The 16553-nt window shown below is 40.6% G+C and overlaps 1 protein-coding gene across 1 annotated transcript in view; it reads left to right on the forward strand.

The window, feature by feature from the left end:
• Positions 1-16553, forward strand: part of LOC128704740 (mucin-3B) — a 270077-nt gene that overhangs the window by 187914 nt on the left and 65610 nt on the right. The window contains exons 14-15 of the mRNA XM_070079522.1: positions 2352-2425; positions 7653-16409. Coding sequence (XP_069935623.1) covers positions 2352-2425; positions 7653-16409 — 8831 coding nt within the window. The remainder of the gene's footprint in view (positions 1-2351; positions 2426-7652; positions 16410-16553) is intronic.

Here is a 16553-nt window from a genome sequence, read left to right on the forward strand (position 1 = left end):
TACCAGTATTGTCTACCTTATTTCTACCTTATTTACCAGTATTGTCTACCTTATTTACCAGTATTGTCTACCTTATTGACCAGTATTGTCTACCTTATTCTACCTTATTTACCAGTATTGTCTACCTTATTGACCAGTATTGTCTACCTTATTGACCAGTATTGTCTACCTTATTGACCAGTATTGTCTACTTTATTGACCAGTATTGTCTACCTTATTGACCAGTATTGTGTACCTTATTTACCAGTATTGTCTACCTTATTGACCAGTATTGTCTACCTTATTTACCAGTATTGTCTACCTTATTGACCAGTATTGTCTACCTTATTTACCAGTATTGTCTACCTTATTTACCAGTATTGTCTACCTTATTGACCAGTATTGTCTACCTTATTGACCAGTATTGTCTACCTTATTTACCAGTATTGTCTTCCTTATTGACCAGTATTGTCTACCTTATTTACCAGTATTGTCTACCTTATTGACCAGTATTGTCTACCTTATTGACCAGTATTGTCTACCTTATTTACCAGTATTGTCTACCTTATTGACCAGTATTGTCTACCTTATTGACCAGTATTGTCTACCTTATTGACCAGTATTGTCTACCTTATTGACCAGTATTGTCTACCTTATTGACCAGTATTGTCTACCTTATTGACCAGTATTGTCTACCTTATTGACCAGTATTGTCTACCTTATTGACCAGTATTGTCTACCTTATTGACCAGTATTGTCTACCTTATTGACCAGTATTGTCTACCTTATTGACCAGTATTGTCTACCTTATTGACCAGTATTGTCTACCTTATTGACCAGTATTGTCTACCTTATTGACCAGTATTGTCTACCTTATTTACCAGTATTGTCTACCTTATTGACCAGTATTGTCTACCTTATTGACCAGTATTGTCTGACCAGTATTGTCTACCTTATTGACCAGTATTGTCTACCTTATTGACCAGTATTGTCTACCTTATTGACCAGTATTGTCTACCTTATTTACCAGTATTGTCTACCTTATTGACCAGTATTGTCTACCTTATTGACCAGTATTGTCTACCTTATTGACCAGTATTGTCTACCTTATTGACCAGTATTGTCTACCTTATTGACCAGTATTGTCTACCTTATTGACCAGTATTGTCTACCTTATTGACCAGTATTGTCTACCTTATTGACCAGTATTGTCTACCTTATTGACCAGTATTGTCTACCTTATTTACCAGTATTGTCTACCTTATTGACCAGTATTGTCTACCTTATTTACCAGTATTGTCTACCTTATTGACCAGTATTGTCTACCTTATTGACCAGTATTGTCTACCTTATTTACCAGTATTGTCTACCTTATTGACCAGTATTGTCTACCTTATTGACCAGTATTGTCTACCTTATTGACCAGTATTGTCTACCTTATTGACCAGTATTGTCTACCTTATTGACCAGTATTGTCTACCTTATTGACCAGTATTGTCTACCTTATTGACCAGTATTCCTTTGCTGTAGTTTCTACTTCATATTCTCCTACACATGTAGTGTATGATAATACATACATAGTGTATAATACACATATACATAGTGTATAATACACATATACATAGTGTATAATACACATATACATAGTGTATAATACACACATACATCGTATATGATAATAAACATATACATAGTGTATAATACACATATACATAGTGTATAATACACATATACATATTGTATAATACACATATACATAGTGTATAATACACATATACATAGTGTATAATACACATATACATAGTGTATAATACACATATACATAGTGTATAATACACATATACATAGTGTATAATACACATATACATAGTGTATAATACACATATACATATTGTATAATACACATATACATAGTGTATAATACACATATACATAGTGTATAATACACATATACATAGTGTATAATACACATATACATAGTGTATAATACACATATACATATTGTATAATACACATATACATTGTATAATACACATATACATAGTGTATAATACACATATACATATTGTATAATACACATATACATAGTGTATAATACACATATACATAGTGTATAATACACATATACATATTGTATAATACACATATACATAGTGTATAATACACATATACATATTGTATAATACACATATACATAGTGTATAATACACATATACATATTGTATAATACACATATACATAGTGCATAATACACATATACATGTATAATACACATATACATAGTGTATAATACACATATACATATTGTATAATACACATATACATAGTGTATAATACACATATACATAGTGTATAATTATGTATCCTGACAGGTTGAAGCCAGGAAGTCAGCTGTTCGTCAGAGAAATGTATCTCCAACATTACAGCGTCCTCTATATACATACAGGTCAGTTAAAATTACACTGTATGACAGTATTATTCTCTATTACTATTTATACACCTGTATTATTCTGTATTACTCTGTATATCCCGTATTACTCTGTACACCCCGTATTATTCTGCATATCTTGTATTATTCCGTATATTCCGTATTATTCCGTATACTCTGTATTATTCCGTATACTCCGTATTATTCCGTATACTCCGTATTTTTCCGTATACTCCGTATTATTCCACATACTCCGTATTATTCCGTATACTCCGTATTATTCCGTATACTCCGTATTATTCTGTATACTCCGTATTATTCCGTATACTCCGTATTCCGCATACTCCGTATTATTCCGTATACTCCGTATTATTCCGTATACTCCGTATTATTCCGCATACTCCGTATTATTCCGTATACTCTGTATTATTCCATATACTCCGTATTATTCCGTATACTCCGTATTATTCCGCATACTCCGTATTATTCCGTATACTCCGTATTATTCCGTATACTCCGTATTATTCCGTATACTCCGTATTATTCCGTATACTCCGTATTATTCCGCATACTCCGTATTATTCCGTATACTCCGTATTATTCCGTGTACTCCGTATTATTCCGTATACTCCGTATTATTCCGTATACTCCGTATTATTCCGTATACTCCGTATTATTCCGCATACTCCGTATTATTCTGTATACTCCGTATTATTCCGTATACTCCGTATTATTCCGTATACTCCGTATTATTCCGCATACTCCGTATTATTCTGTATACTCCGTATTATTCCGTATACTCCGTATTATTCCGTATACTCCGTATTATTCCGCATACTCCGTATTATTCCGTATACTCCGTATTATTCCGTATACTCCGTATTATTCCGTATACTCCGTATTATTCCGTATACTCCGTATTATTCTGTATTTTCCAAAATACATATCAATTATAATTAATGATTTTCTTAATGCTTATTAATTTACGTTTATATCTTCATTATTATTATGTCTACACATATATTATCATTATTATTATTATAATAATTATTATTATCATCATTATTATTATTATTATTATTATTATTATTATTATTATTATTATTATTATTATTATTATTAAGACTCTGATACTAAGAAAGGCTTTTGGCTTAAGGAATTAGAGGTTTGTCTAAGGTTTCTTGAGAACCTGACTGCGATGAGGTAAGTAGGTAGGTATGTAAGTAGGTAGGTATGTAAGTAGGTAGGTAAGTAGGTAGTTATGTAAGTAGGTAGGTATGTAAGTAGGTAGGTATGTTAGTATGTAAGTAGGTAGGGAGGTAAGTAGGTAGGTATGTAAGTAAGTAGGTTGGGAGGTAAGTATGTAAGTAGGTAGGGAGGTAAGTAGGTAGGTATGTAAGTATGTAAGTAGGTAGGGAGGTAAGTAGGTAGGTATGTAAGTAGGTATGTATGTAAGTAGGTAGGTATGTAAGTAGGTAGGGAGGTAAGTAGGTAGGTATGTAAGTATGTAAGTAGGTAGGTATGTAAGTATGTAAGTAGGTAGGGAGGTAATTAGGTAGGTATGTATGTATGTAAGTAGGTAGGTATGTAAGTATGTAAGTAGGTAGGGAGGTAAGTAGGTAGGTATGTAAGTAAGTAGGTAGGTATGTAAGTATGTAAGTAGGTAGAAAGGTAAGTATGTAAGTAGGTAGGAAGGTAAGTAGGTAAAGAGGTAAATATGTAAGTAAGTAGGAAGGTAAGTAGGTAGAGAGGTAAGTAGGTAGAGAGGTAAGTATGTAAGTAGGTAGTGAGGTAAATATGTAAGAAGATATGGTATTAGGTACAGTAAGCAGGTTTCTGCTGTATGACCGTACGGTTTAGAGCCTTCCCATGAATAGAGCACAATAAAAATAATAATGATAAAGCTCTACCCAGAGTGAAACATGGCTTGATAAAGCTCTACACAGAGTGAAACATGACTTGATAAAGCTCTACACAGAGTGAAACATTACTTGATAAAGCTCTACACAGAGTGAAACATGACTTGATAAAGCTCTACACAGAGTGAAACATGACTTGATAAAGCTCTACACAGAGTGAAACATGATAAAGCTCTACACAGAGTGAAACATGACTTGATAAAGCTCTACACAGAGTGAAACATGATAAAGCTCTACACAGAGTGAAACATGACAAAGCTCTACACAGAGTGAAACATGACTTGATAAAGCTCTACACAGAGTGAAACATAACTTGATAAAGCTCTACACAGAGTGAAACATGATAAAGCTCTACACAGAGTGAAACATGACAAAGCTCTACACAGAGTGAAACATGACTTGATAAAACTCTACACAGAGTGAAACATGACTTGATAAAGCTCTACACAGAGTGAAACATGACTTGATAAAGCTCTACACAGAGTGAAACATAACTTGATGAAGCTCTACACAGAGTGAAACATAACTTGATAAAGCTCTACACAGAGTGAAACATGATAAAGCTCTACACAGAGTGAAACATGACAAAGCTCTACACAGAGTGAAACATGGCTTGATAAAGCTCTACACAGAGTGAAACATAACTTGATAAAGCTCTACACAGAGTGAAACATGACTTGATAAAGCTCTACACAGAGTGAAACATGACTTGATAAAGCTCTACACAGAGTGAAACATAACTTGATAAAGCTCTACACAGAGTGAAACATAACTTGATAAAGCTCTACACAGAGTGAAACATGACTTGATAAAGCTCTACACAGAGTGAAACATAACTTGATAAAGCTCTACACAGAGTGAAACATAACTTGATAAAGCTCTACACAGAGTGAAACATGACTTGATAAAGCTCTACACAGAGTGAAACATAACTTGATAAAGCTCTACACAGAGTGAAACATAACTTGATAAAGCTCTACACAGAGTGAAACATAACTTGATAAAGCTCTACACAGAGTGAAACATGACTTGATAAAGCTCTACACAGAGTGAAACATAACTTGATAAAGCTCTACACAGAGTGAAACATGACTTGATAAAGCTCTACACAGAGTGAAACATGACTTGATAAAGCTCTACACAGAGTGAAACATGACTTGATAAAGCTCTACACAGAGTGAAACATAACTTGATAAAGCTCTACACAGAGTGAAACATAACTTGATAAAGCTCTACACAGAGTGAAACATGACTTGATATAGCTCTACACAGAGTGAAACATAACTTGATAAAGCTCTACACAGAGTGAAACATGATAAAGCTCTACACAGAGTGAAACATGACTTGATAAAGCTCTACACAGAGTGAAACATGACTTGATAAAGCTCTACACAGAGTGAAACATGACTTGATAAAGCTCTACACAGAGTGAAACATAACTTGATAAAGCTCTACACAGAGTGAAACATGATAAAGCTCTACACAGAGTGAAACATGACTTGATAAAACTCTACACAGAGTGAAACATGACTTGATAAAGCTCTACACAGAGTGAAACATAACTTGATAAAGCTCTACACAGAGTGAAACATGATAAAGCTCTACACAGAGTGAAACATGACTTGATAAAGCTCTACACAGAGTGAAACATGACTTGATAAAGCTCTACACAGAGTGAAACATGACTTGATAAAGCTCTACACAGAGTGAAACATGACTTGATAAAGCTCTACACAGAGTGAAACATGACTTGATAAAGCTCTACACAGAGAACATGATAAAGCTCTACCCCCAACATCGAGGTATTACCCCCTCCTTCCCCTCTCCTTATGAAGGAGGGGGGTGACAGAGAAGCCATATGTGTTGCTGGTGACTTAGGTGCTCACCGCACCTAGGTCTTCACTAACACACACAAGCGTCATCACAAACCCTCAAGACATTATTAACATCTATACGTTGTGGTCTGGGACCTCGTTCACTCTGAAGAAGGTCAGATCTCGGTACCAAAACAACCACAGTCCAAATGGTTTTGCTTAAAAGAATATTTTTGTCACTTTCTATGCCTTTACCAGCCTCTGTATTAATTTTTATTGATGTGGCATAGTATTTCTGTGTTTGTGAAAGTCTTAGTTATCTCAGTAGTAGTAACCAGTTACCAGTAACCAGTGTACCAGTAGATGACTCACTACCAACCGTCTCTGCCTGAGTCACTGTCTGTATTCATATTGTGCTGACCACAGCAGTATTCAAAGACCCCCTCACATATGGGTACTGTGGGCGGTCAGTTATTCGAGAGTGAGCAAGGAGGTAGGTCACGGCTGTTTGGGCGCTTCCCACATTATCCGTAATTATACGTGCTACCAGCCTACGTGAGTATTACTTTACCCTATCCACGTGTTCGAACCCCACATGATAGTTATTCCTGAGTTTATATCTTGTTTTTCACGAGTTTATTTCATTTAGAAAAAATATAATTAAAACTGCGACCATAATTTGTAAAGGGGTGGAGGGGTAAGCCAGCAGAAGGCCTCGGTCAGATGACCAAAAGCTTCAGCAACGGGTCATCATCTAAGACCCGCGTCAGGAAACACTTGTCCTGTTTCCTGACGAACATTACCTAACCTACCTTCTAGAAGTGAGCTTAGTAATAGGCTTATATTAGTGCCTCGTCCTGGAGGCACTGGGTGGGTGAAGGTGGGAGAAAGGGGAGAGAGAGAGGGGAGAGAGAGAGGGGAGAGAAAGACAGAGGGGAGAGTAAGTAAGGGGATTAGGTCAGGTGTGTGCTACATACCTGCAAGCATTTGGTACAATATTTTTTAAAGCTGGTCACGTTGCTAACTCAGACATGACCCCTGACCTCCACGTTGTGACCTCTGACCTGTGTGTTTACATAGTAATTACCATTTGAAATTTTCTCTTACACTTTTACATTGGTTTAGATAGGATGGATAATAAAGCAAAAACACCTCGTGACCTGATCCATCTCAACTTTTCGCGACTGACTCTATTTTAGAGAGAATTTGAATAAATGCTTTAGATAAATGACAAGATGAGAGATGAGAAACTAGTTGTATTGCAATAACATTGCACAAATGAGGCCTGGTCACAGACCGGGCCGCGGAGGCGTTGACACCTGGAACTCTTTCCAGGTAAACTCCAGGTAAACAAAATACAATATGTACAAATTCATTAGTAAGACACATGTGCCAGAGTTTGGTCAGTTATATCTTCTAAATAAAGATCTTGTTTATGTATATGACAGGTATTATTGTGTGTTATCTAAGGTTTAATGTTTTCCTCCTCATTTATCGACTTTTGCATTACAGGAAGCAGAGTCGTACAAGTGAGGCAAGCGTTCAAGTGGGAGATGCTATAATTGGCCAAGACGAGACCCAATTGGAAGACGCAGATTACACAGGCGCTGAAGATTCACTTTCTTGCAGCTGTCGTTCAGAAAGTGAGGAAGAACCAGAGCACAACGAAGGATTGGTAGCTGTAGGATCTGGTAAGAGGGACCACATACATCTACCACTAGAGTCACACACTCATACGAGACCTACCAGGATGACTCCCAAAGGCTTCACATATGAAGAAGTACAAGACACAGATCATAGATTTACTCCTGGAGAACATTCCATCCCTGTAGTTTCAACCCAAGATGATCAGGAAAGTACAAATCACTGCTTGTTTCATGATGTTTATATTTTTGGTTCAAACACTTCACTAGAATCTAGTATAAGTCAGCCATCTTGTGCTAGTCTGGATTCTCGCTTAGCTCGTGTTTCTGGTAGCAGTAATACATACCAAAGCAGAGTTCTGCCTCACACTTTCTTCCTGGACCTGGACAAAGGTGGTCTGGATGTCAACTCTGCATCAAGCACACCACTGATGTCTCCACAGTCTCCTTCTGAAACTCGTCGACGGTGGGACAAAAATGTCTGGCCAGAAGTTGAGCGTGGATTACGTAGGAACCAAAGTGTGCCAGATATGGAATGTGTACAACGAGCAGATGAACAACCACATAAGAAACACAGAGGTTTCTCTAGATATCGTCAACAACACTATACTGACGACAGAGAGAAACGACAGAAAATCATCGATGCCGTCACACGTCGTCTGTATCCAGGTAGTGGTCCTGGATTTGGGCGACGGAGCAAAAAGACGGCAGAAAAGCCTCACATTCCAGGAGAACGTGAATGCCGTTGTCGCAGAAAAGGAGTGTCTAATGCAGACGCTTGTACTATGACCTCTGGTAGAAGCAGCGTGTCTGCTGTCAGCACTCCCAGGCTTCTTGACAGAATACCATCAGTTGTATCCGTCACTACGACATTACCTCAGTATTCTTCTGGTAACACTTCTCTAACATGGCGGCGTTGCTCTTTAGACAGTGCCCCCGGGAGCCTTCTGCCACTTCCTGTATATAGAGACAAATTAGAAAGTGACAAGCCTCTGTCTAGTCCCAAAGTAGAAAGTGCAATACCCATACCCACTCGGACTTGTAAGCAAGTGACACGACATGAGGTTAAAACTGCTTCTACTCTAACTAGAACTTTACATAAAACTGAAACACAAATTATCAGTGCTGTTCCACAGGGTGACAAGCCTGAGATGCGTGACCAGGCAGTTGGTTGTGACACAAGTGATCTTAAAAATTGGCTTAAGAATGTTGTAGGAGAGACTGTAGGTGTACAGGTAGGTAAGTCTTTATTGTCAAATGATATTGTTAGTCAAACTGAGATTTCTATGGGCTCTGAGTTTCACACACAGTCTGTATATGAGGAACAGAAGTCATTCAGTGATGTAAGGGACAGTGGTAGTGGTGAGCAGGAGAAAGAGAGGCGGCGGATTCCTCTTACTCCTGCCTTGCTCCAGCTTAGACGTGCCTTAGCATCACTAAATGACCCTGAGAGGTTTTCGGATGATAGCTTGGAACACTGTAATTTGGAAACAGATAAGCGTTCACCATTAATAGCTAGTCCTATGCTTGATGATGATGATGATGATGAAGAAATTTCATTGGGAGACATTAGCAAAGATTCATTAGAAGACAGTTTATATAATTTAAATTCACAGGATATTGTCTTTCCTTATGAGGATATTGTAACATCATCACCCAAGGTACATGACTATGACATTCCCAGTGATGGTAGGAGTTGTACTGCTGATTGTATCATACAAGATCCTGGAGTACAGAAGGACCCAATTGTTCAGTCTTTCTCTCAGTCTATTAGTGCCTCCAGTCAAAGCCAGGCTGTTGATGTTGAAGAGTCTGAGTCATTGACTGATAATAGTGATGTGGTAAGTTCTGTGATTGTTGCATCTTCTCACCAGAGTTTTCACACAACATCACAGATGCTTGTTGATAGAGGAATGGAAGTGCCTGATGCTCCAGGTGCTGCCCTATCAGAGGCTGCATCATCAAAAACAGTACGACGATGGGCCCGTGAGAGAGCAGAAAAGCGTATAGTAGATAACACCAGCTCGGAGGACAGTGACGTTGACTCGAGAAGACGACCAAAATTTAGAAGACGACGCGTTAGAAGATCATCTCTCCCTACTATGTCCCCACCAATGGTGGAATGTGCAGAGAAGTCTGACTCAACAGATTATGTATCAGCACAGTATTCATCCCCAGAGAAAGTCAGAAGTCTGAAGTATCTGACTGCTACTGAAACATCACCTTCAGAATTTGCTGCTACACACAGTCAGATATATGTGAGAAATGAGGAGCATAACGATTTTCCAGCAGTCTCAGGTGAGTGTAAAACTGAAGTTGCAACGAAAATGAACGAAAGAGAGATAATTGAAAGACACAAGCGACCTCACGTTGCATGTGAACAAGACACTACACAATGCTTTTCAACTCCTACCCACATACAAAGTACAAAACTGGAAATAAAGAAAGAAACCTCAGCTAGTCTTGACTCACAAGAACAGCTGAAAGAATCTGCCAGGAGATTATTACAGACAGTGAGTAAAGATGGCCCACTCTCAGAAGCTTCTCAAGATGCTGTCGCAGATTTACTAAAAGCATCATCCCATAGACTTGCAAGTTTTGCTTTAGCTATAGCTGATGATAGCATGAAAACAGGAGTTACCTGTCCTCTCTCTGAGAGTGGAACTGCCAAGAAAGATGACTATAACACCATTCAGGGAGAAGAAAGCTTGTATGAAAGCTCTAGCGAGTATACGCCCTTCAGAAAAGGGTACACTAGTATACACACAGCCTCTGACACCGACACAACATCCAAGGGATCCTCACCTAAAAAAATCAAGTTGAATCAGGTTCCATTAAAGAAAAAACTGTGCTTTGAAGAACATACAAGTTTGGTAGAACCCGTATGTTCCAGTAGCGGAGGTGAACTGTCTGCCACTGAAACAGCAGCAGATATAACTGATGAAAGCACTTCAGTCACCACACCCATAGCCTCCCCAGTTAGTGAGATTGGATCTTTTGAAAGCTCATTGGAAGAATTTGAAGCTGATATCCAGGATGAAAGGGGGGGATTAAGTTTATCTAAGAAACATGTGCAAGTGATAGCAGCCGAGTTTACTCCAAGAACTGCTCGGAGGTTGTTATATACCATCATAGAGTGTAGTGAAAGCAGCCGCTCTGAAGGTGTGCCTTCAGAGTCAGATATAATTCCTTCAGACTGGCGTGACACTTGTAGTGACGCAGATGCTGACTCAGTATCCATCAGCTATGAACCTAGTGAAGAGGCAGCAAGTTCCTCTGATGACACTATGTTGGACACAGTTCGACCAAACCAAGATGACGTAGCAGACTTGAAACCAGTTTTAGAGGAAGCTGCAGTTGAGAATCAGCCCCTCACACATAGTTTGACCGGCTCGCTCGAACTCCTGACCAATTTACCATCATCATCAGAAAGTCTGGATAGGGAAGCAGAGTCCTGGGACACAGACCATGAGATTAAACCTCAAGGTTACGAAAGCCCACACGATGTAAACACCAGCCTAGATGACACTTCGAGCAACATATCCCCGACGGATGAACAGATTTTGACATTCGAACCGGCATTCTTAGCCAGAGAAAGCCTACCTGAATGTGTACCATCCTTGGACCTCTCTCATCTTCAAAATTCCCCCAAATCTAGCCAACTATCTCACGTAGAAGTATTAGCTACCCCTCCATCGTCGCCTGGAAGCTCAACTCTGGTGGAAAGCATACAACACCTTTCTACAATTCAACTCAGTCTCATCTCCACGGAGGCCTATACCCAAGGCCTACCAGATTCACTGGTAGCAGTAAAACAGCCAGTCTGTGAAGAGGAAACAAACAAGTTGCCTTTAACAGCAGCATCTGCCAAGATGGATGATTTCAAAAGCAAATCTATTGTGCAAAGTCACACATACGAAGCAAAACAAATCAAGCCGCCTCATCCAGTAGACACAATTGATGTAGATAACAATGAAGTCCAGCCATCAGAGACATCAGTTGTGGTTCAGAGTACTTCAGCAAGTAATAGGATGGTGGAAGAAGACACTGCCAAGACATCAAGTGAAGCAGACATGTCTCAGACATCAATGAGTGACATGACACATGATGACGCTACTCAGAGTAAATATTGTAACAGGAATGAGCACACACAGCTCCAAGTTGAACTTTTCAAGCTGCAACTAGAACCTCTGCTGCAAATTGAACCTGAGTTACGAGATGAACTAGTGAGCTGCACTCTAACAGTCCCCTGTCACCCTACCCAGAATTCAGTGTCGATTACCAGTCTACCCGACACTGTAACAACTGTGAGTCTAACAGACACTATAACAACTGTGAATCTACCAGACACTGTAACAACTATCAGTCTACCAGACACTGCAACAACTATCAGTCTACCAGACACTGAAACAACTACCAGTCTACCAGACACTGTAGCAACTATCATTCTACCAGACACAGTAACAACTATCAGTCTACAAGACACTGTAACAACTATCAGTCTACCAGATACTGTAACAACTATCAGTCTACCAGACACTGTAACACCGACCAGTCTACCAGACACTGTAACAACTACCAGTCTTCCAGACACTGTAACTATCAGTCTACCAGACACTGTAACAACTACCAGTCTACCAGACACTGTAACAACTATCAGTCTACCAGACACTGTAGCAACTATCATTCTACCAGACACTGTAACAACTATCAGTCTATCAGACACTGTAACAACGATCAGTCTACCAGACACTGTAACAACGATCAGTCTACCAGACACTGTAACAACTATCAGTCTACCAGACACTGTAACAACTACCAGTCTACCAGACACTGTAACAACTATCAGTCTACCAGACACTGTAGCAACTATCATTCTACCAGACACTGTAACAACTATCAGTCTACCAGACACTGTAACAACGATCAGTCTACCAGACACTGTAACAACTATCAGTCTACCAGACACTGTAACAACTACCAGTCTACCAGACACTGTAACAACTATCAGTCTACCAGACACTGTAACAACTATCAGTCTACCAGACACTGTAACAACTGCCAGTCTACCAGACACTGTAACAACTATCAGTCTACCAGACACTGTAACAACTACCAGTCTACCAGACACTGTAACAACTACTAGTCTACCACACACTGTAACAACTATCAGTTTACCAGACACTGTAACAACTATCGGTCTACCAGACACTGTAACAACTATCAGTCTACCAGACACTGTAACAACTATCAGTCTACCAGACACTGTAACAACTATCAGTCTACCAAACACTGTAACAACTATCAGTCTACCAGACACTGTAACAACTGCCAGTCTACCAGACACTGTAACAACTATCAGTCTACCAGACACTGTAACAACTATCAGTCTACCAGACACTGTAACAACTATCAGTCTACCAGACACTGTAACAACTACCAGTCTACCAGACACTGTAACAACTACCAGTCTAGCAGACACTGTAACAACTACCAGTCTACCAGACACTGTAACAACTATCAGTCTACCAGACACTGTAACAACTGTGGGTCTACTAGACACTGTAACAACTGTGGGTCTACCAGACACTGTAACAACTTCCAGTCTAACAGACACTGCAACAACTACTAGTCTACCAGACACTGTAACAACTACCAGTCTACCAGACACTGTAACAACTACCAGTCTACCAGACACTGTAACAACTGTCAGTCTACCAGACACTATAACAACTATAAGTCTACCAGACACTGTAACAACTGTGGGTCTACCAGACACTGTACCAACTACCAGTCTACCAGACACTGTAACAACTACTAGTCTGCCAGACACTGTAACAACTACCAGTCTAGCAGACACTGTAACAACTACCAGTCTAGCAGACACTGTAACAACTACCAGTTTAAAAGACACTGTAACAACTACCAGTCTACCACACACGGTAACAACTGCCAGTCTTCCAGACACTGTAACATCTACCAGTCTTACAGACACTGTAACAACTACCAGTCTTACAGACACTGTAACAACTATGAGTCTACCAGACACTGTAACATCTACCATTCTACAAGACACTGTAACTACCAGTCTACCAGACACTGTAACAACTATCAGTCTGCCAGACACTGTAACAACTATCAGTTTACCAGACACTGTAACAATCAGTCTACCAGACACTGTAACAGCTACCAGTCTACCAGACACTGTAACAACTATCAGTCTTCCAGACACTGTAACAACTACCAGTCTACCAGACACTGTAACAACTATCAGTCTACCAGACACTGTAACAACTATCAGTCTACCAGACACTGTAACAACTATCAGTCTACCAGACACTGTAACAGCTATCAATCTACCAGACACTGTAACAACTATCAGTCTACCAGACACTGTAACAACTGTGGGTCTACCAGACACTGTAACAACTATCAGTCTACCAGACACTGTAACAACTGCCAGTCTACCAGACACTGTAACAACTATCAGTCTACCAGACACTGTAACAACTGTGGGTCTACCAGACACTGTAACAACTATCAATCTACCAGACACTGTAACAACTACCAGTCTACCAGACACTGTAACAACTATCAGTCTACCAGACACTGTAACTATCAGTCTACCAGACATTGTAACAAATACCAGTCTACCAGACACTGTAACAACTATCAGTCTACCAGACACTGTAACAACTGCCATTCTACCAGACACTGTAACACCTACCAGTCTACCAGACACTGTTACAACTATCAGTCTACCAGACACTGTTACAACTATCAGTCTGCCAGACACTGTAACAACTATCAGTCTACCAGACACTGTTACAACTATCAGTCAACCAGACACTGTTACAACTATCAGTCTACCAGGCACTGTAACAACTGCCCGTCTACCAGACATTATGACAACTACCAGTCTACCAGACACTGTAACAATCAGTCAACCAGACACTGTAACTGCCAGTCTACCAGACACTGAAGCAACTACCAGTCTACCAGACACTGTATCAACTGTCAGTCTACCAGACATTGTTACAACTACCAGTCTACCAGACACTGTAACAACTATCAGTCTACCAGACACTGTAACAACTATCAGTCTACCAAACTCTGTTACAACTTCCAGTCTACCAGACACTGTAACAACTGCCAGTCTACCAGACACTTTAACAACTATCAGTCTAGCAGACACTGTAACTGTCAGTCTACCAGACACTGTAACAACTACCAATCTACCAGACACTTCAACAACTATCAGTCTAGCAGACACTGCAACAACTACCAGTCTACCAGACACTGTAACAACTATCAGTCTACCAGACACTGTAAAAACTATCAGTCTACCACACACTGTAACCACTACACCACACACTGTAACTACCACTCTACCACTCACTGTAACTACCACTCCACACACTGTAACCACCACTCCACCACACACTGTAACCACTACTCCACAACACGCTGTAACAACCACTACATCACACACTGTAACCACCACTCTGCACACAGTAGCTACCACTCCACCACACACTGTAACCACTACTCCACAACATGCTGTAACCACCACTCCACAACACGCTGTAACAACCACTACATCACACACTGTAACCACTACTCTGCACACTGTAGCTACCACTCCACCACACACTGTAACCACCACTCCACAAACTATAACTACTCTACACGCTGCAACTACCACTCCACCACACACTGTAACCACCACCCCACCACACACTGTAACCACCACACCAACTTCAGACCAACTCTTCACAGTTCCCTCTCCCCTCAAAGATCCGCATGTACCAGTTAAATATCCCACTGTGAAGGATCCCTGTACACCCTCAGCAACAGGGATGCCTTCACTGTCTGAAATCCAATCCATCAAAGTCACAGCAGTGCCTACAGTGCCACAGATCTCTGCAGCAGACGTAAGCACTGCTAAATCACCATCAGCCGCTACAGTGAAAGAAAAAAGACCTCAACTGAAGGTGACAGGACTGGTTGAAATGGAAGTTGACAGAGTGAATAAAGACTCTGGGACTTCTGAGACATCACAGGAATCTGTGGCAGTCAGTGGGGTTGGAAAGTTGCTGTCTGTGGATAGACAGAAGTCTGTGGATAGACAGAAGTCTGTGGAGGGGGAGGAAGAGGAGGGTGTCACTGCGAGCTTGTCAGTAAAGGAGAATTTAACGGTAGATGTTGACAGTTTTAAACCCCTGACCCCTGAAACCCTTGCCCCTGAAACCCTGACCCCTGAAATTCTGACACCTGAAACCCTGGCCCCTGAAACCCTGGCCCCTGAAACCCTGACCCCTGAAACCCTGCCCCCTGAAACCCTGGCCTATGAAACCCTGACCCCTGAAACCCTGGCCTATGAAACCCTGACCCCTGAAACCCTGACCCCTGAAACCCTGACCCCTGAAACCCTGACTACTGAAACCCTGACCCCTGAAACACTGGCCCCTGAAACCCTGGCCCCTGAAACCCTGGCCCCTGAAACCCTTACCCCTAAAACCCTGACCCCTGTAACCCTGACCCCTGAAACCCTGGCCCCTGAAACCCTGACCCCTGAAACCCTGGCCTCTGATACCCTGGCCCCTGACACCCTGGCCCCTGAAAACCCCTGACCCTGACCCTGAAACCCTGACCCTTGAAACCCTGACCCCTGAAACCCTGGTCCCTGTGGCCCCTGAAAAGGCTCCTGAAACCCTGACCCATGAAACCCTGGCCCTGAAACCCTGGCCCTGAAATCCTGGCCCCTAAA

Source organism: Cherax quadricarinatus, chromosome 99 (genome assembly GCF_038502225.1).
Source record: "Cherax quadricarinatus isolate ZL_2023a chromosome 99, ASM3850222v1, whole genome shotgun sequence".
Lineage (NCBI taxonomy): Eukaryota > Metazoa > Arthropoda > Malacostraca > Decapoda > Parastacidae > Cherax > Cherax quadricarinatus.